The sequence below is a fragment of the Trichosurus vulpecula genome, chromosome 3 (assembly GCF_011100635.1).
Source record: "Trichosurus vulpecula isolate mTriVul1 chromosome 3, mTriVul1.pri, whole genome shotgun sequence".
Classification (NCBI taxonomy): Eukaryota; Metazoa; Chordata; class Mammalia; order Diprotodontia; family Phalangeridae; genus Trichosurus; species Trichosurus vulpecula.
This window is the reverse complement of record NC_050575.1, coordinates 174,867,961-174,893,786: the sequence shown is the minus strand read 5'-3', so window position 1 is coordinate 174,893,786 and position 25,826 is coordinate 174,867,961. Positions and strand designations below refer to the sequence as shown.

Here is a 25,826-nt window from a genome sequence, read left to right as displayed (position 1 = left end):
GGTATTCAAAACATCCCTGAAAAAAGTGAGGGTGGAGTCACTGAATTCCCTTTTTTGGTGACCATTGAGAATAGCCCCTCAGAGGGGGAGGTGGATCTTCCTTATAGAGGCACGTCCCCAAAATAGATTAGGGGAAGGGGAAAGAAAACATGTTGCTTAGCAACTATTAGTCTGAAGCCTCCTAAGAGGGTCTAGCAGTTCCCCTGCTCCTTATTCAGTCCCATCCTTTTCAGCTCCCAGAGTTCTTATGTGTGTATGATGAGATTCTAAGGCGCATGGTTGATCATCCTCCCTTACTTCCATGGGGGAGGTGGGGCTATGGCTTCTACATTGGTGACTGTTCCCATGGCAACATTGTGGAGGTGGTAGTAAGTGCCAGGGAACCATCAAGCTTGTGGAAGATGGGCGGAGCAGGGGCAAACAGGGGCAGGGCACTTCCTGACCCAGTCCTACTCTGCCATCAACTAAGGAAAAGGCACCCTGGAGGAAGGTGGTAGTAGAGGGGATCAAGGTACAGGGAACGGTGGGCATATACCGGGTCTAAGAAGTGGCAGTAGGAATCCCCTCTCAGCAAAGACCCATCCTGAGCCCTGGTGGGCCTGAGTAGAAACATTGGCAGGGGGTGGAAGGATAGGGCCAAAAAGAACTCAGCTTAGTCCTAGAATCATACCTTGTCAAAGGAAAGACTAAGACCAACCCTGTGGGAAAATGGGAGTCAAAGTAAGATTTTGGAATGGATTTTAGAGGTTATTCCAAGGCAGCCTTGCACAAATCACAATTTCTCTGGGCCACAGTTTGCTCTTCTATGAGTTGGTTGGATTAGATGCCCTTTGAGGTCCCAGGCTCTAAAATTTGTGAACCTGTTATCTTAGGTTTTGGCCAAGTCTGAATTATGTCACCAAAGACTGGAGAAAAGGAGTCTTGAAACTCCACAATTCAGTGAGAAATGTTTTAAATTGGATACAATAGAACAATCAGTACCCCACTATCCATTTTTTATTCTATTTTAGAGCTGTGCCCACCTGCTAAATTCTGGGAGTCCATGTTTCTCAGTGCCTAGCACAGTGCTCTATACACATCATAAATATGATGGAGTATGCTGAAGCCTGGAGGATCAACCAGAACACATTCCCATCTCTGCCTGAGCTTAGAGTGGGAGTATTCTCATTTTCTCACTTTCTAGGACTGAATTCAAGGTCATCTATATCCATACTGAGCAGGACTATTCCCTACAAAGGGACTGCTATACAGGGTCCTTTTGCTCCCCTCATGCCCAAGTTTGGGACTTAGCTACTGCCTTTAGTATTCACATTGATTCTCGCTTTCTAGATTCAGGGACCAAAAACGATTACTATCATTCTCCCTTGGGGATTCATGGAAGGAGGATGTCTTAGTTCAGTGGTGTTCTGCCTTGGCCTAAATGTATGTTCCTTGGGATGGACCTTTCTTAGCCTACTTTTAAGAAGCCAGAGGTTAGTAGTGCTCTCAAGGCTTGGACATTCCTTTGCTTCTCTGTCTGGCCTCCCAATGCCACCTTTATTCTTAGCCTAACTCCATAATCATCCCAAGTGGTAGGTGGGATGTGGAAGAAAACACAAGACAGCAGTAAAAGAGAGCTTTATGGTCAGAGTGGAGCATCCAATAGAACATGATGGGAACAAACCTTTAAAAAACACAAGTATTTTACACCCCTGCTTCCCTGTGGTATTTCCTCTCTAAGCCCAAATGCTGAAGATAATTCCCTCCTTCTGGCCAAAACTGAGGCTGGGAATGACCAGATTTGGAAAAAAAACTGCCTTCCAAGAAGTAATGCCATCCAAGACCCCATTCACTTGTCCACTGCACACAGATCAGCCACTCTGAAGATAATGGAACCTGGAAGAAAATGGGCAAGGCTGGGCTGGAGAGAAGCAGCTGTGAATCATCATTTCCTCTGGCCAAGTAGAACAAATCCTGGTCTTTGGAATAGGAAAGGGTAAATTCTTCTGCAAGTTTTGTGAGAATGGGGCACTAGGAGAAACACTGAACCTTGGATCAGGGTTCTAAAGCATTGTAGAAGGGTGAAGAATCCCTTACCCTAATCACCAATACTTTGGAATGGGCTGGTTCCTGTACATAATATCATGGTATCTAGAGATGTCATGGCTTTCCCTTCTAAGGTGAGGGAACATGGAACATTAAGAGGAGACCATGGGCATAGGTAGAGACAGGGGCCTGAAATATGCCAAAACACAGGGACAACCTGGAGACAAGAACTAGATCTGGAATGCTTCTGGAAGCCTTAGAAACTAAAGTGGTTGCCTCCTTCCACAGCTCCTCTGCTCCAATCCCCCCCACCCCTCACCCCAATGTAAACAGGCTGGGATTCCTGCAAGTGCCTCAAAAGGCTTTTGTCATGTCCCTGAGAAGTACTGTAGGGTTACTGGGGCAACAGGGCAAAGAAGTCTGGGCCATGAACCCAGTCAAGGTGGATGAATGGTTTATTAATATAAAAGATACTTGCATCCCACTACTATTCCCCTTTCCCACCTGGACCCACATCTCTTCTGCGCCCCTGCCTCAAACCAAAGAGCAGCCATCACCAGCTCTGGTGGACGGGGAAAGGTATACCTGGAACACTTAGTAAGCTTGCGCTGGGCCTCTCCTGTCTCAGAATGGCAGGCAGCTCAACAAAATTTCCCTTACTATCTCTGTCTCTTTCACATAACGATTACTATGGAGCAAAGGCCAAGTATCTTTCGTTAAGGAAAAAAAAACGTTATGAAAAATAGAGCTGAAATCTCTGATTCCTCTCAAGGTTAGGCTGATACTGCTATTTCCTTAGCAGTTAAATTGGGAGTGTCCTGCAGATAACAATGAATAGGAGGGGTGGGCAGGGATGATGGTGAGCTGTGCCCCTCTCTTCCTCTCGCTGGGCTTACTGGAGAAAGGGCTGAGTCCGAATTAGGCTTTGTTCTCCCCTTACCCAAGCCTTACACCTGACCGTTCCCCACCCAATTGGGTACTGGTCCTTTCACACTGGAATGTCTTTACCAGGACACACACATGGAACTCCCCTTCCCCCTACCTTCATGGCCTCTTGAGGGGCATCTGGTAGACCTAGCCCAGGTCCCACCTGGCAGCCCCCATCCTGCCAAGGCTCAGAAGCAGAGATGAATGACAGGTCTGTGGGTTCCCATGCACCCCAGGCCTAGAGCTCCTCATAGTCTCCACCCCCATGTTGTTTTGGGGCTACAGCCCCACCCCCAAGGAAGGCTTCCAGTTCATCGATCTCCTCATTCTTCTCCTTGCTCCGCTTCTTCTTCCTCTTCTTGTCATCTTTCCCTTCTTCCTTGTCCTTGGCTTTTTTGTGCTTGCTTTTCTTTTTTGCAGCCTTTTCCTCCTCCTGTAAGGTAAGACAGACAACATATTAAGAACTCTGATAGTAAGCTGACCCAGGGATGGGACGGAGAAGCAGTCTGGCAGTCTTCCTGTAAGCCCAGAGAAAATCAAATTGGGTCGACCTTTCTAGAAAGGCCAATAAAAGTCCTAGATCTAACCCCCACCTTCCCATGCAGTTATAAATTGCAGGTCTGTCATGTCAGACAAATTACTATTTTGGTGATGCAGAAGCCAATCAACAAGCATGTGAAAGGCACTGTTTTCGAGGTACTGAGCTAAGCACTGGGAATACAGAGAAAGACAGAAATATAGTCCCTGCCTTCAAGTGGTTCACATTCTAATGGGGAAGACAACAAACAACTGTGTCTACACAAGATAAATACAGCAGAAACTGAAGTCGGAATACTCCTTGCTCCCCATTGCTACTTCCAGATTGTTGCTCTACCACCACTACTCATCAATGTCTCCAGTAAAAGGCAATTAAAATGTATCACTCAATTCAGATTCCGGTAGCCATTATCTCATCCATTGCTAGAACACTTTCCTTCCTCGATGAATTAGGCTTCACAGTCTTTATCTCCACCCCAACTCCTGCCCTCATAGGAAACTCCAACAGTCCCTCAAATACCCTGTGTCAGTTTTCCAAACCCTTCTATCCCTCCTCAAGCCTCCTCCCCATCACTCTTTAAGCTAAGAACCTTTTCTCATATTACTCCCCCTGCCAACCCTCCCCATTGAGGCCATTTGCTGAGAGCTGCCTTTTTTTTTCCTCATTCAGATATCTTCCTCTACCTTCATCTCTAAGGAAGAGGTGGTCCTTTTCTTTGCTAAGGCAAACACCCCTACATGAATTCCATCCTATCTTCTCTGGCAGACTGCTCAATCTCTGCCCATCTGTCTACTGCTTCTCTGCTACTACAAATCCACTCATATAAATTTCCCCCATCCTTAAAAAGGCCTCACTTGATCCATCCATCCCCACTAGTTACTGACTTATATCTCACCTCCCTTTTTATGGCTCAAGTTCTTGAGAAAGCTGTTTTTACTCAATGACTCTTCTTCCCACAACATTCTAAACCCTCGGCAATCAGGTTTCTAAACCCTCATTACTTAAATGAAAGGTTCTCTCCAAAGTCGCCAATTGTCAATTGATCTCTCAAATACCAATTCTGACAGTCTTTTATGATTTTTTTGTAGCCTCCGACACTGTTATTTCCCTCTTCTGGATAGGTTTTTGTGACATTATTCTGTCTTGGTCCTCCTGCCCCGTTGACTAATTTTCTCTATTACACCTACTAATAGTGTTTCCTAAGGCGCTGTCTTGAGTCCTCTTCTCCACTGGTGATCTTCTCGCCTCTAAGTTCAATAATCACCTCTATGAATACAATGTCCAAACCTACCCCTGAACTCTGTTCTGAGCTTCATCTGAAACAGGATGTATCACTGGCATCTCAAACTCAATGGAAAAAGGCCTCCTGAAAAAGGTGGTATCTGATTTAAGTCTTGAAGGAAGCCTCAGAAACTAAGGAAGTTGAGGTGAGGAGGGGGAGCATTCAAGCATGGGAGAGAGTCCGTGACAAGGCCTGGAGTCAGGAGATAGAGTATAGAGTGCAAGAAACAATGTGGAGGGGAATACAGTGTAAGAAGACTGGAAAGGCAGGAAGGGGTCAGGGTGTGAAGGGCTTTCTGTGCTAAATGGAGGACTTTACATTGGATCCTTGACATAATGAGGATCAAGGATCACATAACAAGAACATAACTGCAATTCTGTTTGTGTGTGTTGAGACATGGTCAGAGATGGGTTTTTAGCGAAGTCATTTGGGCATTAAAGAGGATGGGTGGAAGCAGAAAGACACCTGAAATAGGGCAATCAACAGGAAGGCTACTGAAAGAGTCTAGGTATGAGAAGATGGAGGTCTGCACCAAACTGGCCGAGAATGGAGAGAAGAAATGGTGTAAGGATATAACTTTGGAACTAAGGATACATGGGGAGAGTGTCAGGAGAAGAGATCAAAGCTATTTTACTTCTAAACCTTTCTGCAACTCTGACACAGGGTGATATGGCTCTTGCTTGGGGAAGAGGGTAAAGGAGAAAGATAGAAACGCTGCATAGAGAGAGAAGGCCATTTCCTGGATAAGCCTGGGTGCTCCACGGGGGCAAGGTGCTTGCCCATTGACTACTGTGGTTCAGCTCTCTCCCCAGAGGGATAGCATCATTCTGAAGTCAACTTTAGAAATAGCAAAGCCAAGTCTTGCTGGGACCCTGTAAGTTTGGAAAAGCAGGATCTCCTTTGTCATTTCCAGGTATAACACTTCCTTCAAATCAAGACAAGAAGGCCAAGATCTTAATCATTTAATTGGAGTGAAGGATAGAAACAGGATTCAACATACTTGATTCCTAGTATAACACCAAGCTCACTGGAGAACCTCTTTCTCAAAGACCCAAAAGGATTAAGCAAATGCATCTCCCCAATCCCAGTCACTGGAGTAGTATCTCCCCCCAACCCTCATTGGTCCACAACAGAGAGGGTACCTCTTTGCTTTTCTTCTTCTTTTTCTTCTTTTCCTTAGAGGGGAGTTTGCTTTCCTTATCTGCAAGAGAAACAGGAAGTTTTTGTCATGCTAGAACTTTTATTACCAGGGAAAGTTGCAAACTATGTCAGACGGATGCCATCTTTTGCTGACATTGGCTCTGGTGCTGAGTCCCCGTCTTTTAGGAAGAGTTTCCCAGATCATTAGCCCTGGAGGTACAAGGGGAGAGAAGTTCTTAAGTTTCTCAATGGGTAAAATGAAGGGGCTAAACTAAATTTTTAAGGTATCTTCAAGCTGTGACAGTCTAGGATTCTGAGATGCCCCAGAGGAAATTATTAATACGAAGGTCTGTATCTACTACAAGGAAATCTAGGAGAGGTCAGCAGGCTGCCCAGAAATACTATTAGATGTCATCCATAAACTCCATACCTTGTCCTAGAGCTGATTCAATTCTGTGGGTTAGTCAAAAGCCTGTATCTGGAGTACCTGTGCCTGGAGATCAGGATCAGGATTATGCTGGAGATGGTAACCACAAAAAGTGAACATGATCCTTGTTTTGGAAAAACATGTAATTCTGTTCAATTCAATTCAGACTACCTATCTTCAAGTAATGTTCACATCTCTGCCTCAATGATATTTTGCTGTACAGAATGCCTTCCTTTTCTCTGTATATTTTCATCCTTCAGGGATCATCACCATTTATTTTCCACAAAGCGTTCCCTGATTCTTCCAGCTTCTGGTGATCTCCCAAATACAGTTTATAGTCCCTGAGATACCAGCACCGGTACAGCTTATGAATGCTGTACTCATCTAGTGCAGCTAGTTCTTCCCTTCCTCCTCCTGAAAGTCTACAAAGATTGTTGCATGTCTCCACTCCTGTTGCAGGAACAGGGAAATCCATGCTCCCATATCAAGCAGGGGAACAAAGTGGGGGGAGGGGAGGAGAGATAGTCAACCCATTAGTAGCTAAAGTAACTACAATTCAGTTACAGGTTAAATAGGTTTTGTAGACTGGCTTGGAAACCCAATCACCATTTACAAATATTTCTATAGAGTAATAAAGAATTTTAAACAATTGAGTTATGGTGCTTTTGGCACACTGGGAAGCCCTAATTTTATTCAATCATTCGTTACTTTATAGTATTTCCTATTAAGTTTCTAAATGTCTTACTTTCCCAATCAGTGTGGTGTAGCAGAAAGAGCATTGGATCTGGAGTCAGAAGACATGGATTTGAATTCTAGCTCTGCCAATTACTACTGTGTGACCATGGCTCACTTATCACCATCTGTAACATGAGGCATTGGATTGGTTGTTCTTCATTATTGAAGTGGACCAAAATGACAAGTTTCAGTGTGTTTAACTGGCTGATCAGACCAATAAGAGCTCAGAATGCTCTACCACAAGTCGGGCACAAATATTCCATGTGAACATTTGGGGAGGAATTGGATTAGATGACCTCTAAGGCCCCCTTTCCCAGCTCTAAATCTAAGATCCAGTGACCATCAAAGGTAGAAACTATTGAGATGGTCTCCTCCTTACCATTTTTGCACAAAGCTATGCAAACAATAAAACTTTGTTGGTTGGTTTATTCTCAGTATCCAGCCTCATAAATGCCTTACCTCATAGGGAAAATCTGTGGCAAGAAAAGGCTCAATAACTTCCTCCAGGTCCCTCAGAAAGTAAGCCCTGGTGCCCGAGGTCTGTTTCAAGCCAGCTGGGCATTTCTATTCTGGACATGATGCCAAAGGATGACATGAAGGACCCATTAGTGATGAAGTATATCTAATGCAGAAGGACTTTCCACCTGATGCCAACACTGATCTTGTCACTGTTCTCTGTAACACTTGTTGAACTTTTGACAAGTAGTTGGTTCAGATGCCGAATCTGTAATAGCTGGTCTTGTTCTGGTGTACTGACTCAGATGCTTTAAAAAAACCCAACACAGTAGTATAGCAAATAGGCTTAATAAAGGATAAATAACCCACAGCCACACTTAAGGCTGAATAAATACACAATAAAATGGCTTTCAGATACTTGAAGCTTTTTGTTAGTTTTGAAATATTAAAAAAAAAGTACCTCAAGAAGACACATACCAGCCTAGAATGATTTGAATGGTCAACTGCACTAGGTTGTAAAGCCTAATGCTTCTTAGTTACATTGTAATGTCTATGTTTCCCTTCCCTATTTTAAGTAAAGAATGTGGTCAGTACAAATGTAAAAGCAGCAATATGGGGATCAGTAGCTTACAGACTGATAACATTCTAAAAGACTAAATGACAGAAATAAGACAAACCAGGAGGAAGAATTTCCAGTTCTGCTATTTAGATGGTCACCTGGATGGCTGACATTTTCAGAAATCAAACCGTTATAGAGATATTCATTCCTGTCACCAGCTCAGATGCTCTCAAATACAGAATTAAGCTCCCCTGTGTTATGGGGGAACCATCCCTCAGACCTGGCTGCTGGGAAGCAGCAAGAGTGTTAAGGGGGTGGGGAACACGTGGCCCTCTAGGTCCTCAAGTACGGCTCTGACTGAATCCATACTTCACAGAAGAAATCCCCTTATAAAAGGATTTGTTCTGTAAAACCTGGACTTAGTCAAAGGGCCACACTTGAGGACCTAGAGGGCCATATGTGACCTTGAGGCCAAAGGTTCCCCAGCCCTGGAACAGATACTACAGGTACAGGTCCTGTGGAAAGTTTTACAATTTCTTAGACCCTGCACTTTCTTCTTTCCTAATTCTTCTGTTTTTCCAAAGAAATCTATAAATACTAATTAATGTGTAATAAAACCTCCATTGCCTTAGAAAAGTTACAAAGTCACACAACATCCAAAATAATAAATGCTGCAATGGTGAATAATTTCTGAAATTTTCTAGAAGCTAAAGTCAAGAAAATGGCACCCCAACAACATCACAGCCATAACTTAGATTTAGACAAATACGAGGTTTTCCTCGTTTTTGAAATGTTGCCTAGTGGTGCAGCCTGGCTTTGGTGAGAAGTGACTTGATAACATGTATGCTAAGCACTTTACCTTCATCACTGCTTTCTTTAGGCCCAGTCTCTTCCAGGCCCAAACCAAAGAGATCTGAGTCATTTTTCATTTTAAAGGAGTGAACTGTAGGCTTAATGGGCTGGGGAAGCTTTGCAGGGGGCACATCTTCATCTGTAACATCTGAGAGGTCCTCTCTCACTGGAAACTCTTCCTGATGAGAGAGAGGGTGTCAATTATAAGAATCAGACATAGCTCAAAATCATAGTTTTCTCTAATAAAAGTCGTCAGTTCAGAACCACAGCTTCTTCTCCAAGCAACACTAACAAGTGCTAACATTTATAAAGTGACTTAGGCTTTGCTAAGCACTTTACATACCTCATCTTATTTGATCCTTAAAATAACCCCATAAGGAAAACACGACAGATATTCTTATCCCTATTTTATAGATAAAGATACTGAACTTGGAGAGACTGAGACATAACCATGGTCAGAAAGATCGTGTCAAAAGGCACAATTCAAACCCCAAATTCCTGACTTTCAGGGTCAGCATTCTTTCCATTACATTACTCTGCTTCTACAAGAATGCATGTAATCATCCACATGTATAGAAATATTTATAATAGCTATTTCTGTGATGGCGAAGAACTGGAAATTGAGGGGATGCCCATCAATTGGGGAATGGTTGAACAAGTTGTGGCACACAGAATGTAATGGAACACTACTATTCCCTAAGAAATAGTGAGCAGAAAGACTTCAGAAAAACCTGGGAAGACCTGAATGAACTGATGCTGAGTGAAGTGAGCAGGACCAGGGGAACACTGTACATAGTAACAGCCACACTGCGTGATGAATAATTTTGACAGACTTAGCTCTTCTCAGCAATGCAAGGATCTAAGACAGCTTCAAAAGAGTCATGATGGAAAACGCTATCCACATCTAGAAAAAGAACTATGGAGTTGGAACGCAGATCAAAGCATACTATTTGTTCTTTTTTGTTTCTTCTCTCTAGAGGTTTCTCCTATTGGTTCTAATTTTTCTTTACAACATGACTACTGTGAAAATACGTTTAATATGGATGTATATGTAGAGCCTATGCCATCTTGGGGAGGGGGAGAAAATTTAGAATTCAAAATCTTATAAAAGTGAATGTTGAGAACTAAAAAAATAAACTAAAAAAAAGAAAGAGGGCATGTAATCACGGGAAATGAAAGACAGGGCTTGTCATATTGGAAAGTATTCTATTTGGAGCCAGAAGATTTTGATTCAAATCCTGATTCTGTTACTTACTACCCTGGGTGATCACGGGCAAGTTACTTAACCCCCTTTGACCAGTTTCCTCATCCATAAAACCAAGAGGGTGGAATAGAGGACCTATAAATCTATGATCCCAGTTCTTCACATGTCTACCAATTTTCATTGCCCTTATTATACAGGTAGGTGGTATCTCCACGGGTGTGCCAAGAGTAACAAAGGTTTTCTGTTGTTTCCTGAATTGAGAGTCAAGTGGAAAAAACATAGGGTATGAAATCAGCACACTTGGACTTGAGTCACTGCAAGGCAGATGTGGGTATGAAGACTGACCACTTCCCTTTAAGCTAAGTTTCCTCATCTGTATAATGGGAATTATAAATCCTTGTACTTTCTACATCAGAGGTTTGTTGTGTCTAAACCGTTTTATGGGAATGATTTTTTGAGGTCTGACTTCAATGTTTCTAAATTTGATTTTATTTTAGGTTCTGAATTCTCTCCCTCCCTCTTCTCTCATCCATTGAGAAGGCAAGAAAAACAAAACAACACAAAAATGTATAAAAATGCAAAACAAATGTCCACACTAGTCATGTCAAAAAAGAAAATAAAATATGCTTCTACCTGCTGGGTCCATCAGCTTTTTATCTGGAGGTGGACAGAATGTTTCATCATGAGTCCTTTGGAATTGCAGTTGACCATTGTAGTACCCAAGTCTTTCAAAGCCAATTATCTTCACAATATTGTTATTACTGTATAAATTATTCTCTTGGTTTTGCTCACTGCACTTTGCATCAGTTCTGAAACCATCTACTTCATCATTTCTTACAGCATAATAGTATTTCATCACAATAATATGCCATAGCTTGTTCAGCCATTCCCCAACTTTTGGGCCTATATGGTTCCAAATTGTTTTTTCCAGAAAAAACATTTCACAGCTTTACCAACAGTGAATTAAAGTACCTGTTTTCCTATAGAGTCTTCAGCATTTGTCATTTTCCATTTTTGTCAACTCAGCCAATCTGATGGGTATGGAGTTGGTAACTCAGAGTTGTTTTAATGAACATTTCTCTAATTATTAGTGATTTTGAGCATTTTGTCAATATGGTTATTGATAGCATGGATTTCTTCTTTTGAAAATGGCTTATTAACATCCTTTGACCATTTATCAACTGGGGAATAGTTCTATTTCTTAAAGAATTACTTCTCTAATTTTAGTTGCATTGGCTATATTTGTGTAAAAAAAACCTGTTTAATCAAAATTGTACATTTTATCTGCTGTTAACCTCTTTATTGCTTATTTGGTCATGAACTCTTCCCCTATCCATAAATCTGACATGTAATTTCCATGGTCTTCTAATTTGCTTATGGTATCACTCATTACCCATTTGCAGCTTATCTTGTCATCTGGTATAAGATCTTAGTGTTTCTAAATGGACTCTTATTTACCTTTGTGAAGCAAGTATCAGCTTCATGTGGAACTTGAGTGTGATCTATGTGACCAATCATTTCTTCACAATTAGTCCTCTTCAATTACTAAACTACATGACACTTTAAAGAAATACTAAAAGATCAAAGGTTTTGTGAAGGACCTGTCCAAGATCATCTGGAAAATCAGTATGGGAGTTCCAGTTTAGTTCTTCCATGAGTTTGCTTGGTATGCTAATAAGGCTCCTCTAGACCCAATGACTTTCTCATCAATCGTCTCTGTAAGATCCCTAGAATGCCAGAGCAGGAATATGGGGGCTTGCAACAATTTTCCCTCCTTTGGATGGTGGGAAGTTGGTCTTTAAGAAACATGACCAGGGCAGCTAGATGGTACAGTGAGTAGAACACTGGCCCTGGAGTTAGGAGGACCTGGGTTCAAATCTGGCCTCAGACACTTGACACATTTACTAGCTGTGTGACTTTGGGCAAGTCACTTAACCCCAAATGCCCTGCCTTCCTCCTCCAAAAAAAAAATGATCTTTAGGTATTTTTAGAGTCAGATCTTACACAATTAAGGATCTGGGTGGGACTCAAGTCAATAAGCTTGGACTCTCCTGGTTTATAGGAAGATGGTTAAAGACTTATAGAGAGAGATGAAGAAAGAATCGATGAATGACTCTGTAGCTTCCTGATCATGCATCTAGCTTTCCCACAGTTATATAGAGGGAAGGAAAGAAGAACCTTAGGGCTTGCCATATTATCAACCTGGATTTTCTTCTGTTACAGAATGGCCTAGGGCCAGGCATATCCCAGCAAAGTTCCTTTCCTTTTTTTGAGCTGTAGAAGGGAGACATGACTCTGAAAGCATCTCCTTGATTTCTGCCTGGAGGGCCCACTGCTGCAGTGCAGTGCTCCTAGTGCTTTATAACCTCTCCTTACTCCTGTTAATACAGATGCCCGGGATTCCCACTGGAGAGTTGGGAGCAGCGGTCCCTTGAGTGTGATCGAAGATAGTACATGGCCAAGGTCGGAACCTCTCTCAGGCTGTGATACTCCCTCTGGGGCCCAGGGACACAGTGATTCACTCCCACTGCTCACTCTCCTAGGCTACTTCTGGGTCAAGGTGGGAGGAGGGGAATAGAAGATGGAACAAATGGAATGGGGTGAGAACATTTAATTTGCATTTCCTGTTGGACATCTTTTTAGCCTGAAGAAGCCTTATGACAGAGACAACTCAGCAGACTTTTTTCAAAAGGACAAATGCCCTAAACTTCCCCCTAACAAGGATGATGTCCTGACAGGCTAGAATTGCAAAGTCTGTTCTAGCTGACACAGTCTACTGAATAGTAAATGCTTTGAATCACCCCAAGGAAGAAGATATTCAAAGCACACCTCTCTTAAGATTAAGTAGGAAATTAGGTTAAAAAAAAATCCATGCTATAATTTGAGCCAGTGATCTAGACTACACTGATGTAGACTTCTAACCTTCCATGATAACTATCACTCTGTATTTCACACACATCTTTCCTTTAAAAAGAGTACACTTTTGACCTTGTAAAAGCTGTTAATAACATGACCCTACATTTTACACGGTGTTTCAAAACTTCCTCATCCAACTTTCCCATCTGTTATTTCATTTTTTCCTTCCCAGATGACACTTTGGTAAGCAAGAATACTTCCTTCCATCTACTAATGGTAAAACTAAGACTTGAGGGATTTTTCAAAATTGTACAGTTAATCAGGGGCACAGCAGGATCTGGGACCCTGAATTTCTAACTCCTAGGCTAGGTTCTCATCATCAGATAATTCTGGTATAGAGAAGCCCCACCTTCTGACCAGCCCAACACAAGCAAAGAGGGTAAGAAAAAGGCTGATTTCATTACCGCTTTCTTCTGAGTGTCGGACTCTTCACTCTCAAAATCAGGATCATCCATGACAAAGGACAGCATCTGAGCAGCAATGGGTCCTTCTGGATCACTCTCTGAGGACTCTTGTTTCTCATCTTTCACCTCTCTGAATTTAGAAGTGGAATTCTTGTTCCGAGAAATCATTTTGGGTGCCTGGGATGGAGCTTCAGCGACAAGCAGGGCTTCAGAAGTAGGTTTAGTGCTACTGCACTTCTCAGATCCCGAATGAGTGGGTAAACTAACTTGAAGTTTGGGGTCAGTGGCTTTGGTGGAAGCTGCTTCACTTTGTGGCTTCAAGGAATTTCTGGAAGACCTTGAAAAGGGAATGAAGAAAATGGTGAGAGACCTTTAAAATATCATCATGGAGGCTTAAATATAGACCTTGCAATTTGGCAAAGATGTCTCTGATCCTATGACTGGTATATGGTAAACTTTAGCTTGCTGTAAATGTATCTTGCCCTGCCAGAGAGGGAAATGGTAAACTATACCATGTGTTAGAGAAGGGTTGGTTTAGGAGTACAGACAGACCCTTGGATATAGCAAACCCCCTTCTTTCTCTAGCCTCACATGGCATACTTGGTTCTGAACCTATCATCCCTGTATCACATGTATCTGCATGTCCAATGACAGTCTAATGCACTGAATAGAGTGCTGCTGGACTTGACCTGGGTTCAAGTCCTACCCCGATATGTATTAGCTGTGTGATTCTGGGCAAGTCACCTAACTTCTCAGTCTTAAACAGCTTCTACCTTAGGACTTAATGAATCAATTATAAGAATCCTATGGGAATTCTCCATGCTGATGAAATCACTAGTGGGTACTGAGATCCCTTTCAACTTTAGATATATGATCCTCTTGTTACTGTAAAGATATCACCTCTCCCTACTAGTCTCAAAGCTCCATGTAAGATGGGCCATGGGCTGCACCTAAACTTTGCCCTCATTCCCACTATCTATAATGGCCTAGACAGAGGGGTTTAGAAAAACGTTTTTCTAAATTAAACTACTCCTCTTTACCTCTTTTTGTCCCCTGTTCCTTGCCACGTAGGGGAAAGACAATCTTTCCTCCTGCTTAAACTCACCATTTTGTCTCAGGTTCCAAATTCTCTTGGGTGGTCAGACTGGTGACCTGAGGGCAATCTGACACCTCATCAGCTTCATCCTCACTGGAGAGGGTGATGTTTCTACTTGGGATGGAGCCTGCTGGCAAGGAGGACTTACAGGATGGCTTGTCTTCTAGGTCCAAGTCATCTTGGAAACCAGCTACCATGGGGTTTCCCCCAGTGGCTTCCCCATCACTACACAGAGGACACACACATTACAGAGGAATAAGCAGAGCACAGAGCAACTCTCAATTAGCAATTTCACTTTGCTACTCATTCTCTGGTCCATAACCCAAGCAGTACCTCTACCAGGGGAGAAATAAGGTAAATGAAGTTTTCAGCAGTCAGCATTTACTGTCACTTCTGGCGCTAACAGAGCAGGTGGAACAGAAAAAGGTACAGTAAGTTCAGCTATAGCATGTTTCAAAAATGATAATTTGTTCCAACTTGATCGATATATCAGAAAACATTTTGAGCCTAAATCAGAATTTGAGTTTCCTTCTGAGCAATTTCTTTCTCGAGGAACTTCTAGAATGCAGAAAATGGAATCACTTTACAACAATTCACAAGAGGAAACCCTTTTGACACCCACTTCCACAAGCAAACTTTAGGTTTCTGTCAAGGTAAAAATTGCCATATTTAGTGCATATCTTCTGGTGGGGTAGGAGCTGTGGGCAGAGAAAGGCTGGTTTCACTCCTCACCCCTCAACTTTCTGCTGTGGCCACTAGCCTCAAGGCCCAGAGCTTCAGCCTGCCCCCCCAGGTCACTGACACAGCCACTATGTATTTCTTAATCATTTAACATGTATAAAGCTGTGCTACCATTTATTAGGTTCCTATCTTTTTTTAATGTGTCACTGATGAAGTTTTTAAGTATTGTGCCTCAATCCCATTTTCCTCACAGGCTTTGTGGTTTTTATTGTATGATGTTACCTATACTGCAGTGTTTTTTGGGAATGTATATATTGCATTGTGGCAGAACTGTCTGTAGAAACTCGGGCTAGAAACAAGATTTCTTCTATATCCTCCCAAGAGTTACTGATTTGATTGCAGAAGGGTGTTTTTCAGTGCTCTAGGGCAGCATTTAGTGATTAAAACCTTCACAAGAACCACCTGCTTCAACCTCAGTGTTTCTCTGAAATGGGCATGGTCAATGCTCCCCTAACCCCTAACTCAAAAACATGTACTGGCCCAGGAAAACCCCTGTTAATTGCCTCAAGTGAAATGAGAATACATGTCCTCATATAGCCTAAGAATCTCTAACCCTCTCATCAGACCATTATTATGGCTTTGGAGACATTAAAAAGGGAGATTTGTGGTCATCTGATTTCTCTAAGGGCTGCTTAATGTTATTCCTCAAAATTTTTTTTGTACTAGAAATTCTTTCCTCCTCTCTCCAAGAATGAAGTACAGGTCTTTTCCAATTCTGAAGAGCTGCTCAGTTTATTAAGTAACTGTTTAAAAAGAACTCTCACACGCTATGATAAATGGGAAACAGATGGTGCCTGGGAGCTGGGTCACCAATTTGAGAGTAACCTGTCTTGGTTTCTCTTACTTTGAAATCCTCATGCTGCATGTCTGGCAAATCTGCCTGAGTGAGTAAGTTTCAGTCACAATACGCTAGAGCTCAAGGTGCTTATCAGGCACTAAGCATTGTTGCCAAAACCTTTAGAGACACTTATCCATGGGACTCCCAACTAATAGTACTTTTTGATACTTCAACATCTAACAGAGTATCTTCCCCCAGCACTACCTTGACTAAGTTTAATGCTCTTACCAGTTTTGTGTCAATTTGGCTCAAGTCCTTTCTTGAACTTGAAAATCAAATCATAAGATCCACTTGGCAAAGATATTAGATGTATCATAGCTCTTTCCCCTCTGACTGGTCAAGGATTTAATAGTTTTGAACAAAGGTAGCCCTTACTCTGAAAAAGCCAGCCTGCTAATGCAGATGCTGGCACTTGCAGAGCCCACAGTGCTGGAGGAACATGTGGGAGTTAACAGGAAGCTTTTTTACTCCCAAAGGAGTAATAAGAAGAAACTCATGAAGGAAATGAAGGCAGAGAATGGCAGCTATGGTTGTAGGCAAGAATCTGGAATAAATCCTAAATAACTATAGCTATTAAATTTGATGGAACTTCTACATCTAGACTGGTATGAAATTAGAAGTCTGGTTAATCTAACATCTCTTACCTGTCACTTTCATGCTCAACTTTTGTTCTGATTTTCTTCTCATCCTTCAGATTTGTATCTTCCAAGAAGCTCCTATCCAGGCTGTCTTCAGGAACAAAATCTTCAACACTCTGGACTTTTGCTGGTGCCTCTAAGGAGTGGGCAGGCTCTGAATGAAGTGCAGATATCCATAATTATTACCCCTCCTCATTTAACAAACCAGGAGCTAAAAGTGTATACCTAAGGATTTGATCACTCAGGGAGGGAGTAAGGTATGCCCACTGTTGACAAAGGTTGCCCAAGGGCTCCATCAGACTAGGTAGTCCACTCATCTTCATGCATACTACTTTAAATACTGCCATCATTTTGAGGAAGGAAATCTCAACACATACAGGTTAAATAGCAAAGGCCTCACATGGGTTGTCCAAAAGAATGAGTCTAAGGTATCCATTAGAAACTCTAGGAACTGAAAGGACCTCATGGTTTCTGAAATCAACAAGTGATTTCTCAGCTGCTGGATCACAAAATATCTGGTTCTAAATAACTTAGGCTAGGTGGCGGAAGACCTTGCTATATTCAACTGTACCAAGGCTGCTGTTCTATCATGCCTGCTAAGTACACATATATGCAAGTGTGCCCCAGTTACAGGAAGCTCAATGTTTACCAGGAGGTGAAGGGGTAGCCTCTGAAGCTGGTGAAGTTCCAAACAGCCTTGAAATGATGCTTCGACGTTGGGGCTGAGGTTGGGGTGGGGCTGGGTTTGGTGGGACTGGGGAAGTAGCAGCAGTAGCTGCCTGGGTCTGTGCCTCGGTTTGGGGCACTGGGGACATAGAAGGTGGAAGGGAGGTGCACATAGCAGGATTTGCAAGAAGCTGTTGAGGGGCCGGCTGAGGTGTGCTGGGGCTGGAGCTTCCTGTGGATGTTGTGCTGGGAGGCACAATGGGTGACTGGGAACCAGAGGATGGACTCTGTCCATTGGCTGTTAATGGGGATGCATGTCCTCGACTTCTTGCTTCCATCATCTCCAGAAAACTGAAATACAGTAAGTCAAGGAAATGAGAAAATGGCAACCATAATGATAATTGAAATTTATCGAGTACTTCGAGGTTCACCAAGCACTTAACATACGTGCGTGTGTCTGAGCCTCGCAACCTTGTGAGGTAAATACTACTGATATCATCATTTTACATACGAAGCTCAGACAGGTTAAATTAAAACAGTTTTAGGAGCATGCATCTACTAAGTATCTGAAGCAGGTTTCAAGCTTTCTGATTCAAAGTTCTACACTCTATCCTCTATACCACAATGCCTCTGACTTCTTGATCTAAAACACAGTTACCATAATCGACTGCGAGGAGGAACCTCAGAAATGTCTATTCGGCTCTATTTCCCTGATGATTTACCCATGAGTAATACAGCATTTTTTTGTTGAATATTTAGATCCCCAAATGAAAGGATGTCCTTAATAAGCTCCCTGACCTCTAAAAGCTTCACATAAGGCAGTATGTCCATACCACATACATGTGAACAAATCTATCAATATGGTGTAGTGTACTGCGTACTAGATTTAGGATCTTGGTTTAAATCCAGCTTCGTACACTTACTAGCTGAGACCCTGAGCAAGTCATTTATCCTCTCTGAGTCTTAGTCTCCTTATCTGTAAAATGAGGGGGTTGGACTTCATGGTGTTTATGGTCCCTTCCAGTTCTGAATTTATGTATGATCTATGATGCTAAACAAATTGGACATAGTAAAACTAGCCTTATACAGGTGCATATTTTAAATTACACATAAATTATCTGTACATGGAGGAAAATGAGTAAGATTCTTTTTACACTTCAGTTAAATTCAGCATACATTATTAAGTGCCTACTATGTGCACAATACCGAAGATACAAAAATTTGATTTGCTCTCAAAAGGCTTACATTTTACACCCACACCCACATGGTAATTTAAGGTAGGGTGAGAGTAGTAAAAACTTGATAGATCAAGGAAGGTTTCATGAAGTAAGTGACGCCTTGAATGAAGTTAAGGATTCTGGGGGTATACAAGTGTTTGGGACAACCTGGTTAAAGGCAGAGGGGATGGAAGATGAAATGTCAAATTCGGGGGACAGCCAATAGTCCAATTCAGCTGGAACAAAGAATATGGAAATGATATGAAGTAAGGAAAGTAGGTGGGAACCAGATTTTAGAGGACTTTAAGTGTTAGGCTGATGAGTGTCTATTTTATACTAAGGGCAGCAGGAACCAGGAGAGTGACATGTGCAGAATAATGCTTAAGGAAAATCATTTGGCACCTCTATGGAGGATGGAGAGGGGGGAGAAATGAATTAGGGAGAAGTAGGGAGTTATTGTCCAGGCAAGAGATAATGAAGGCCTGAACGAAGTTAGCTGGCATATGAAAATAGACAAGATGTTGTAGAGGTAGGATCACCAAGACAAAGGATTGGTTGTAAAGGGTGAGGTACAGAGAGTCACAGTTGCAAATTGAACTAGAGGATGAATAACCAGGTGACAGAAGGATGGTGGTTGCTATCATTTAGTTGTTTTTCAGTCATATCTGACTCCTTGTGACCCCATTTGTGGCTTTCTTGACACAGATATTAAAGTGGTTTTGCACTTCCTTCTCCAGTTCATTTTGTAGATGAGGAAACTGAGGCAAACAGGGTTAAGTGACTTTCCCAGGGTCACATAGCTAGTATCTGAAGACAAGATTTGAACTCAGGAAGATGAGTTTTCCTAACTCCAGGCCCAGCACTCTATCCGCTGTGCCACCTAGCTGCTCTCAACAGAGGGGCAGGTTAGGGGTGAGGGGAAATGACAAACTTTTTCGAATACATTGTCTGAGAAGCTGATAGAACATAGAATAGGTAGAGACTAATCTAGCAGGCAGCTGATAACATGAGACTGGAGTTCGAGAGAAGGATTAGGGCTAGATGTGTAGATTTGGGAATCATCAACATGGATATAATAGCTGGTTGCTGTCCTTCCTTCTCAAAGAGGACCAAAATGACATTACTATGTTGGAGTTAAGGTACAGTGTGTCTGACTGTGGCTCTACCATTGGCTGGGCACAAACAGTCCACCAGAGGTTCCCAAACTTATTTGGCCTACTGGCTCCTTAAAAAAAAAAATACTCCCCTGGAAACGTACTCTAACCCTTTAACAGTGTTTTTTTTTTTTTTTTGAAATATGCATCATTTCAAACTACACTCTACCCCTCCACCCCACCCCCCAATCATTGCAAGTGCCCTCAAGGGAGTGGTACTGCCCACTTTGGGAACCTATGGTCCACGTGAACACTTGGAATGGAGACGTCTTTAAATCTGCAAACCTCATGTTTCTTTTGAGCTACTCCAATTCTGCTTTGCTCATAGAGCACAGCACCTTATTTAACGTGGGCATGCCATGCTGGGCAATCCTGTTCCAATGTCTTCCATGTCTCACAATCGATTCCAAAGTTCTTCAGAGAGAATTTGAGAATGTTCTGGTATTGCTTCTTTTAACCTTCATGTGAGTGCTAGCCTTGTGTGAGCTCTCTGTAAAATAGTCTTTCAGGCAAATGTACATTTGGCATTCAGACAACGTGACCAACCCACTCTACTCTCTGCAGTAGAGTTTGAATGCTTGGCATTGAGAAAGGATTTCAGTGTCCAGCACAAGAAACAGATAATAAACGGAACTTATCCTCAGGGAGTAATACAAGTAACACAGGGGAGAAAATGGAGAGTGAGGAGGGCCTAGAACAAGGTTTTGAAGGCATCCGTTTGGGGATGGCAGGACATGATGATAATCCAGGCAAAGGAGACCAAGGTCTGTGGATTTCCTGAAGATAACCTGCCTAACCCTGTGGAATCTGGTAGGAGTAGAACCAAAAGAGAACAACTTCATATGCAAACCAAGAGAGAACAGAATATCCAAAAGGAGGGGGTATTCAAGAGTGTAAAAAGATTCAGAAAAAGTCAAGTAGAATGAAGACGAATCAATGGCTATCAGACTCAGTAGTTAGGAATGAAAGTTTCACAGAACCTTTTAGAGAATAGTTTCAGTAGAATGGTAATTTTAGAAGGCATATTATAAGGTGTGGAAGGCAAAGAGGAGAATTTTTCTTCCACAGAGGGATTGAGTAGTGAATGGGAAGTGGAAGCAGCAAGTAGAAATGATGGTTGTGTGCACTGATTCTTATATTTTCAGGAGTGAAGGTGGACACTGCAGGTAACCTAGGGTTTAGCAAAAATGGGAATATGGTGGATAATAGTTGAACTGGTCAATTAAAGACAGTGAAGAGAGGAAAGGGAAGCTAGAACAGGGGTGATGGGCTGAGAGAACAGGGAGGGGTGGACTAGTTATAAGTTGTTGAGCATGAAGAATAGTAGTTCAGGGTAAGGTAGAGCAGGAGGATAATACCAGTGTTTAGGCTCTTGGAGGTAGCCTAATTCTATGTAGCATAGGTAGCATAGTTCTATGTGATGGTAAGATCTAAGGTATAAGCCTCCATATGGGTGAAGATAAGGGTCAAGGAAACAGAGAACACTGATTAGGAGGTTGGGTATCTGGAGGGCATTTTAATGTATTAAGTATAAAGATGAGGTTGGAGTGGAAAGGAAGATATTTCAGTTATTGTAAAAACAGTCTTTAGAGATTTTCCTTGTCCCAAACTATTGAAAACAGTAGTGTTAAACTGAAAAAAGAAGTAAAGGACTTCTTAAACTTTTTCTACTTGCAACTCACAGTTTAGGAAGTGCTGAACTATTCCATACATAAGGATTCCTGCAGGCTGTATGTATACTAACTTAGTTTTGAATGTAATGTTATCATCCTTTATCCATTTTGAAAAATATTTCCCAATTATGTTTTAATCTGGTTTGATACCTCTGATCTAAAATACTAAGTAGACAAATTATGTCAGCTGCCTCTTCAATGTTAGCTCCGGCACATCAGTTAGGGAGGTTATTTTGAAAGCAGTTTAGAGAACTCTGTATTGGTACTCCTACTGCTATAATTATGGAAGACAGCTATGCATCTCCAAAAAGCTGCTAATCCCTCAAAACAGTGTGCACAAATAGCCAATCAACTCTTCAGGGAGTTTTTCTGCAAAAACTTGGCAATTTACTAAGCATTTCTGAAAAATGATAGCAAATGGTAAATTGTGAGAAATCAATACACTCTCACTATTTAGAAGTTCTAGAAAAGAGTGTATAAATTAATATAAATGAACAGTTTTCATTCTATGGATTAGTTCTTTTTAAGTGTAATTTTTATCTTATTATAATATTCATTTTAGAGGGGCTTTAAGTTAAACAGGCTCAAAATAAATTCAGTGAAAAAAGGCTAGATTGAGATGTGAGAAGTATTTTATTTGCTCAGTCTTGGAAAGGTTCTGTAAAAGATGGGATTTGAGAAATACACAGAACAGGGGAAGTGAAATGTGGTGTTCAGCAGATGTACAAGAATGGAAATGCTAATAGTGTGTGGGGGTGGGGAGAAGACTGAACTATTCATACATAGATAGGAAGGCAATAATATCAGTGGATTGAACCATGTATTCTCAGGTAATCTTAATGTTTATGCTAAGTTACAGGTTATTTCTTGATTTAAAAAAAATACTCATTCGATATAATTCTACTAGATCCCTTATGTCAGTAACATGCACTACATTTGGTTTGTAACTGTCCTGTGCCAGACATTATAAAGGTATACCAAAGGAAAGAGAAGAGAGAATCTCTGCCCTTAAAGAGCTGTAATCTTAGCAGAGAAGAGAGCAAGGTGGGGATGCATACAGGCTCAGGGTAGGAGTGCTCAAATTTTTATTGGGGTACACAAGCATTTGGGCCACGGATTAGAGAATCAGCTGTTTTATGAATTTTGGGGGATGGGTATATAGATGACTATTCTCTAAGGCTACCTGCCCATATATAACATTGGACAGGACCTGTCTTCTCTCCTAAGGATGGACTGGGCATTAACAGATTGCTCTTTGATTATTCTGAAGTCAATCATGCATAGATAGCTAGCTACTCCCCAAACACAGTCTGGCAGTATCCACAAAAACACATGGCAATCATTATTACAGATACATTCTTAGGGAATGGGAAAAATTAGGGGGGAGGTATGATCTAGAGGTCATAGCATAGTCCTGGTGGGAGCCCCAGCTCTGTATTCCCTGGCTATGGGATTCTGGATAAGTTTTTGTGTACAGTTTCCGCTATTAGTTAATTAATGTTTTTTGAGAAATTTAACAAGACTAGTCATGTAAAATTTTAAGTGCTTTCCAGAAAGATATTTACTGTAGTTTGTTATTCCCAGGACAGGAGTAAAAACAGCACAATTGTGCAAACCTTTCTAGAATGTGGTTCACAGACTGTAGTGCTGGCCAGAATTCATCATAAAACTATCTAATGTTCAATCAAAGGAGATTTAAAAGAAGCCTTGAATTTCAAGGCTGATAGTAAAGCCAGGAAGAGATATAGAGAAGACCAACTATTTTCACTTTATACTTTTCTTCCTCCTGGAGAACGGCTAGTTAAACCCTTATTTTCTCCCTCACCTAGGCTACCCTGGGGATTTATCTAAATTGGACACTTTAGAACAATCTTTTCTGTGGCAACCAAAGCTCAAGTTCCAGCTCTCACCCAAGCCATTTAATCTCTTGCAGTTTTCAGACACCATTAGCCAAATCTGGTACCAGAAAGGTTTTAAGAGGCAATTAGTTACGCTGAACTTGCAGATTTCCTCAAAAGGCAGCCAATTCTGTTGGATAGTAACCTGTGAAAAGTACGGGCAATCTAGGCATGAAAATCCTTAACCGACAATTTCCTAAATAAACTAACCTTGCTCCATGGATTTGGTACATATAGACAGGGATACTTGTCAGCAATCCCAAGATCCCTTTGTTACCTGGCCAAGTTTTGGGCAGGTCCAAATTTCCAAAACCATAAATATTAGTTGCCAAACATCCCTACTAATTCAGATCCCATTCTAGTTGGAGAGCTAATTTGTGCTGGTAATTAAATACTAAGTGCTATCTTCATCACTCCACGGTTGTTCAAAGAACCTATTGGTTTTTAATTTTCTAATTAAATTTTATTTCATTTTCACAGTGGCATCCTCCTGCCTACCTGTGCACTCCTCCCTTTTCCCCCTCCTTGTTACAGATACGCAGTTAAGCAAAACAAATTCCCACATTAGCCATGTCTGAAAAAAAATTTCTATCCATATTCTGAGTCTATCACTTATCAGGAGGTGGGTACCAAATTTCATCCTGAGGCCTCTGGAACTATATTGGTCATTGAGAGTTCCTAAGCCTTTCAAACTTGCTTGTTAATGGACCTAGTTGTTAAGTAACTCACATCTGTATTAAGCTTTATACTTTTAAAAGCGTTTCTACATCTATTATCTCCATTTGATCTTCATAAAGAAGGGATCAATAAGTTTGGAGCAGAGATCAAAAGAAAACTTAGAAAGAAGCACAGAAAAGCAGATTGAAAACATTGTATAGTATTTATTACGTAGGTTTTTTTTTTTTAAAGTAAACAGTCTGAAATGGAAATTCATTGTTTTATACTGAATACTCTCTTTATGTTGTGCAATGTACATGGGAATGTTCTTTTTTTGTGTGTTTTGTATTTAAGTTAAAAATGAATAAGAAATTAAAAAAAAAGAAAAAAAGAAGGGATAGACAAGCATAAAACACTGATGACTGGCTTTAATTAGCTAGTAAGAAACATAAAGTTTATCTTATGCGGGGAGCACACAGGGAAGTATAAGCCCCAAAGTAATCACAGATCCTTTCATTAGCCTTGATAGAACATGAAGTTAGCCTCTGAAGGACCTAGATGCACTGAAATCTCTATGAAAATCAGTTTTGACAAAAATAAAACAAATTCATAAATGATGAATTATCTTTTTTTAAAAAACATATACACCCAACATAAAAAACAAAACAAAACATAAATTAATACATTTGGGAAATGTCTCATAAATGGGCAGTCTGACAAAATCTTTAGCTTGAGAATGTTTCCCTACCACGTATTGACAGCAGAATGTATATTCCTTAAAGGAAAGGACTATATTTCTTTTTTTGTTTTTACATTCCTTGGGGCTAGCACAGTGCCTTCCACATAACAGAAGCTCAACAGATACTTGTGGAATTGAATTTACTACCAACTGAAAACTTTACTGGATAGTTAAGACACTTATTACATCTGTAGTTGATTTCCTCCTTTTCCAGTAATAATAATGGTTGATAAACATATAATCATCTTCTGGATGAAATGATTCAAGGCAGTAAAACTATGCCATAGTTCACTAGTGACCAAACAAGACCAAGTATGTGGAAATCAGAACAGTAAACTGTGTGGGTATCAGCCATTGTCCTTTTCAAAAAACTGCTCTGAGACTGTGGTTATTATTACCTTACAAGTTGTTAATGGATCATATATTTAAGGCTGGAAAGGCCTCTGGAGATTATCTAGTTCAATAATTCTTAAACAGAGTGGTTAAGTGACTTATCCATGATCAGGGATTTGAACCCAGGCTCAATGACACCACATTCAACATTCTCTCTGCTGCACCACGATGTTTGGTGTAAAATGCTTTGTGAACCTTAAAACATCTTCTATCAGTTATTATTATTATTGGTCACACTAAATGAATACAGATCAAGTGGTCTTGAATTTTGGCAGTGTGATTATTCTTTAGTCAACTCAAATGCTAAGTGAAAATCTAGTCTTAAGAATCCTTGTGATTTCTTAACATTTGACCTTCAAGCAATTTATCTCTGTCTTCTTCCTAAGGAACCAGGAGTAACCATGGGAGATTGCAGCCTTGGTTCAGGTACAATGAAAGAGCCAGATATTCTTTTTCCAAGATAGGGTATGTTACATTTAAAGTTTAATTTGTTTCTTCTTAGAACACAGGAAGCTAGAGAAGAGTTTATTTTACTCTAAATATTTTATTGCACATTAATAATTAAAAAACCCAAACAAACAGCTAAAATATACTGGGGGCAACCAGATGGTGCAGTACACAGTGCTGGGCTTGAAGGAGGTCTCACCTCCC

General features: G+C 41.1%; 1 protein-coding gene across 1 annotated transcript in view; it reads right to left on the bottom strand.

The window, feature by feature from the left end:
- Positions 1 to 1,601: 1,601 nt before the first annotated feature.
- The window catches only part of RABL6 (RAB, member RAS oncogene family like 6), an 84,624-nt gene continuing 60,399 nt past the window's right edge, over positions 1,602 to 25,826 (bottom strand). The window contains exons 9-15 of the mRNA XM_036750192.1: positions 17,428 to 17,795; positions 16,785 to 16,932; positions 14,571 to 14,786; positions 13,466 to 13,802; positions 8,949 to 9,120; positions 5,915 to 5,973; positions 1,602 to 3,385 (exon numbers count right to left, since the gene is read on the bottom strand). Coding sequence (XP_036606087.1) covers positions 3,191 to 3,385; positions 5,915 to 5,973; positions 8,949 to 9,120; positions 13,466 to 13,802; positions 14,571 to 14,786; positions 16,785 to 16,932; positions 17,428 to 17,795 — 1,495 coding nt within the window. The 3' untranslated portion in view covers positions 1,602 to 3,190. The remainder of the gene's footprint in view (positions 3,386 to 5,914; positions 5,974 to 8,948; positions 9,121 to 13,465; positions 13,803 to 14,570; positions 14,787 to 16,784; positions 16,933 to 17,427; positions 17,796 to 25,826) is intronic.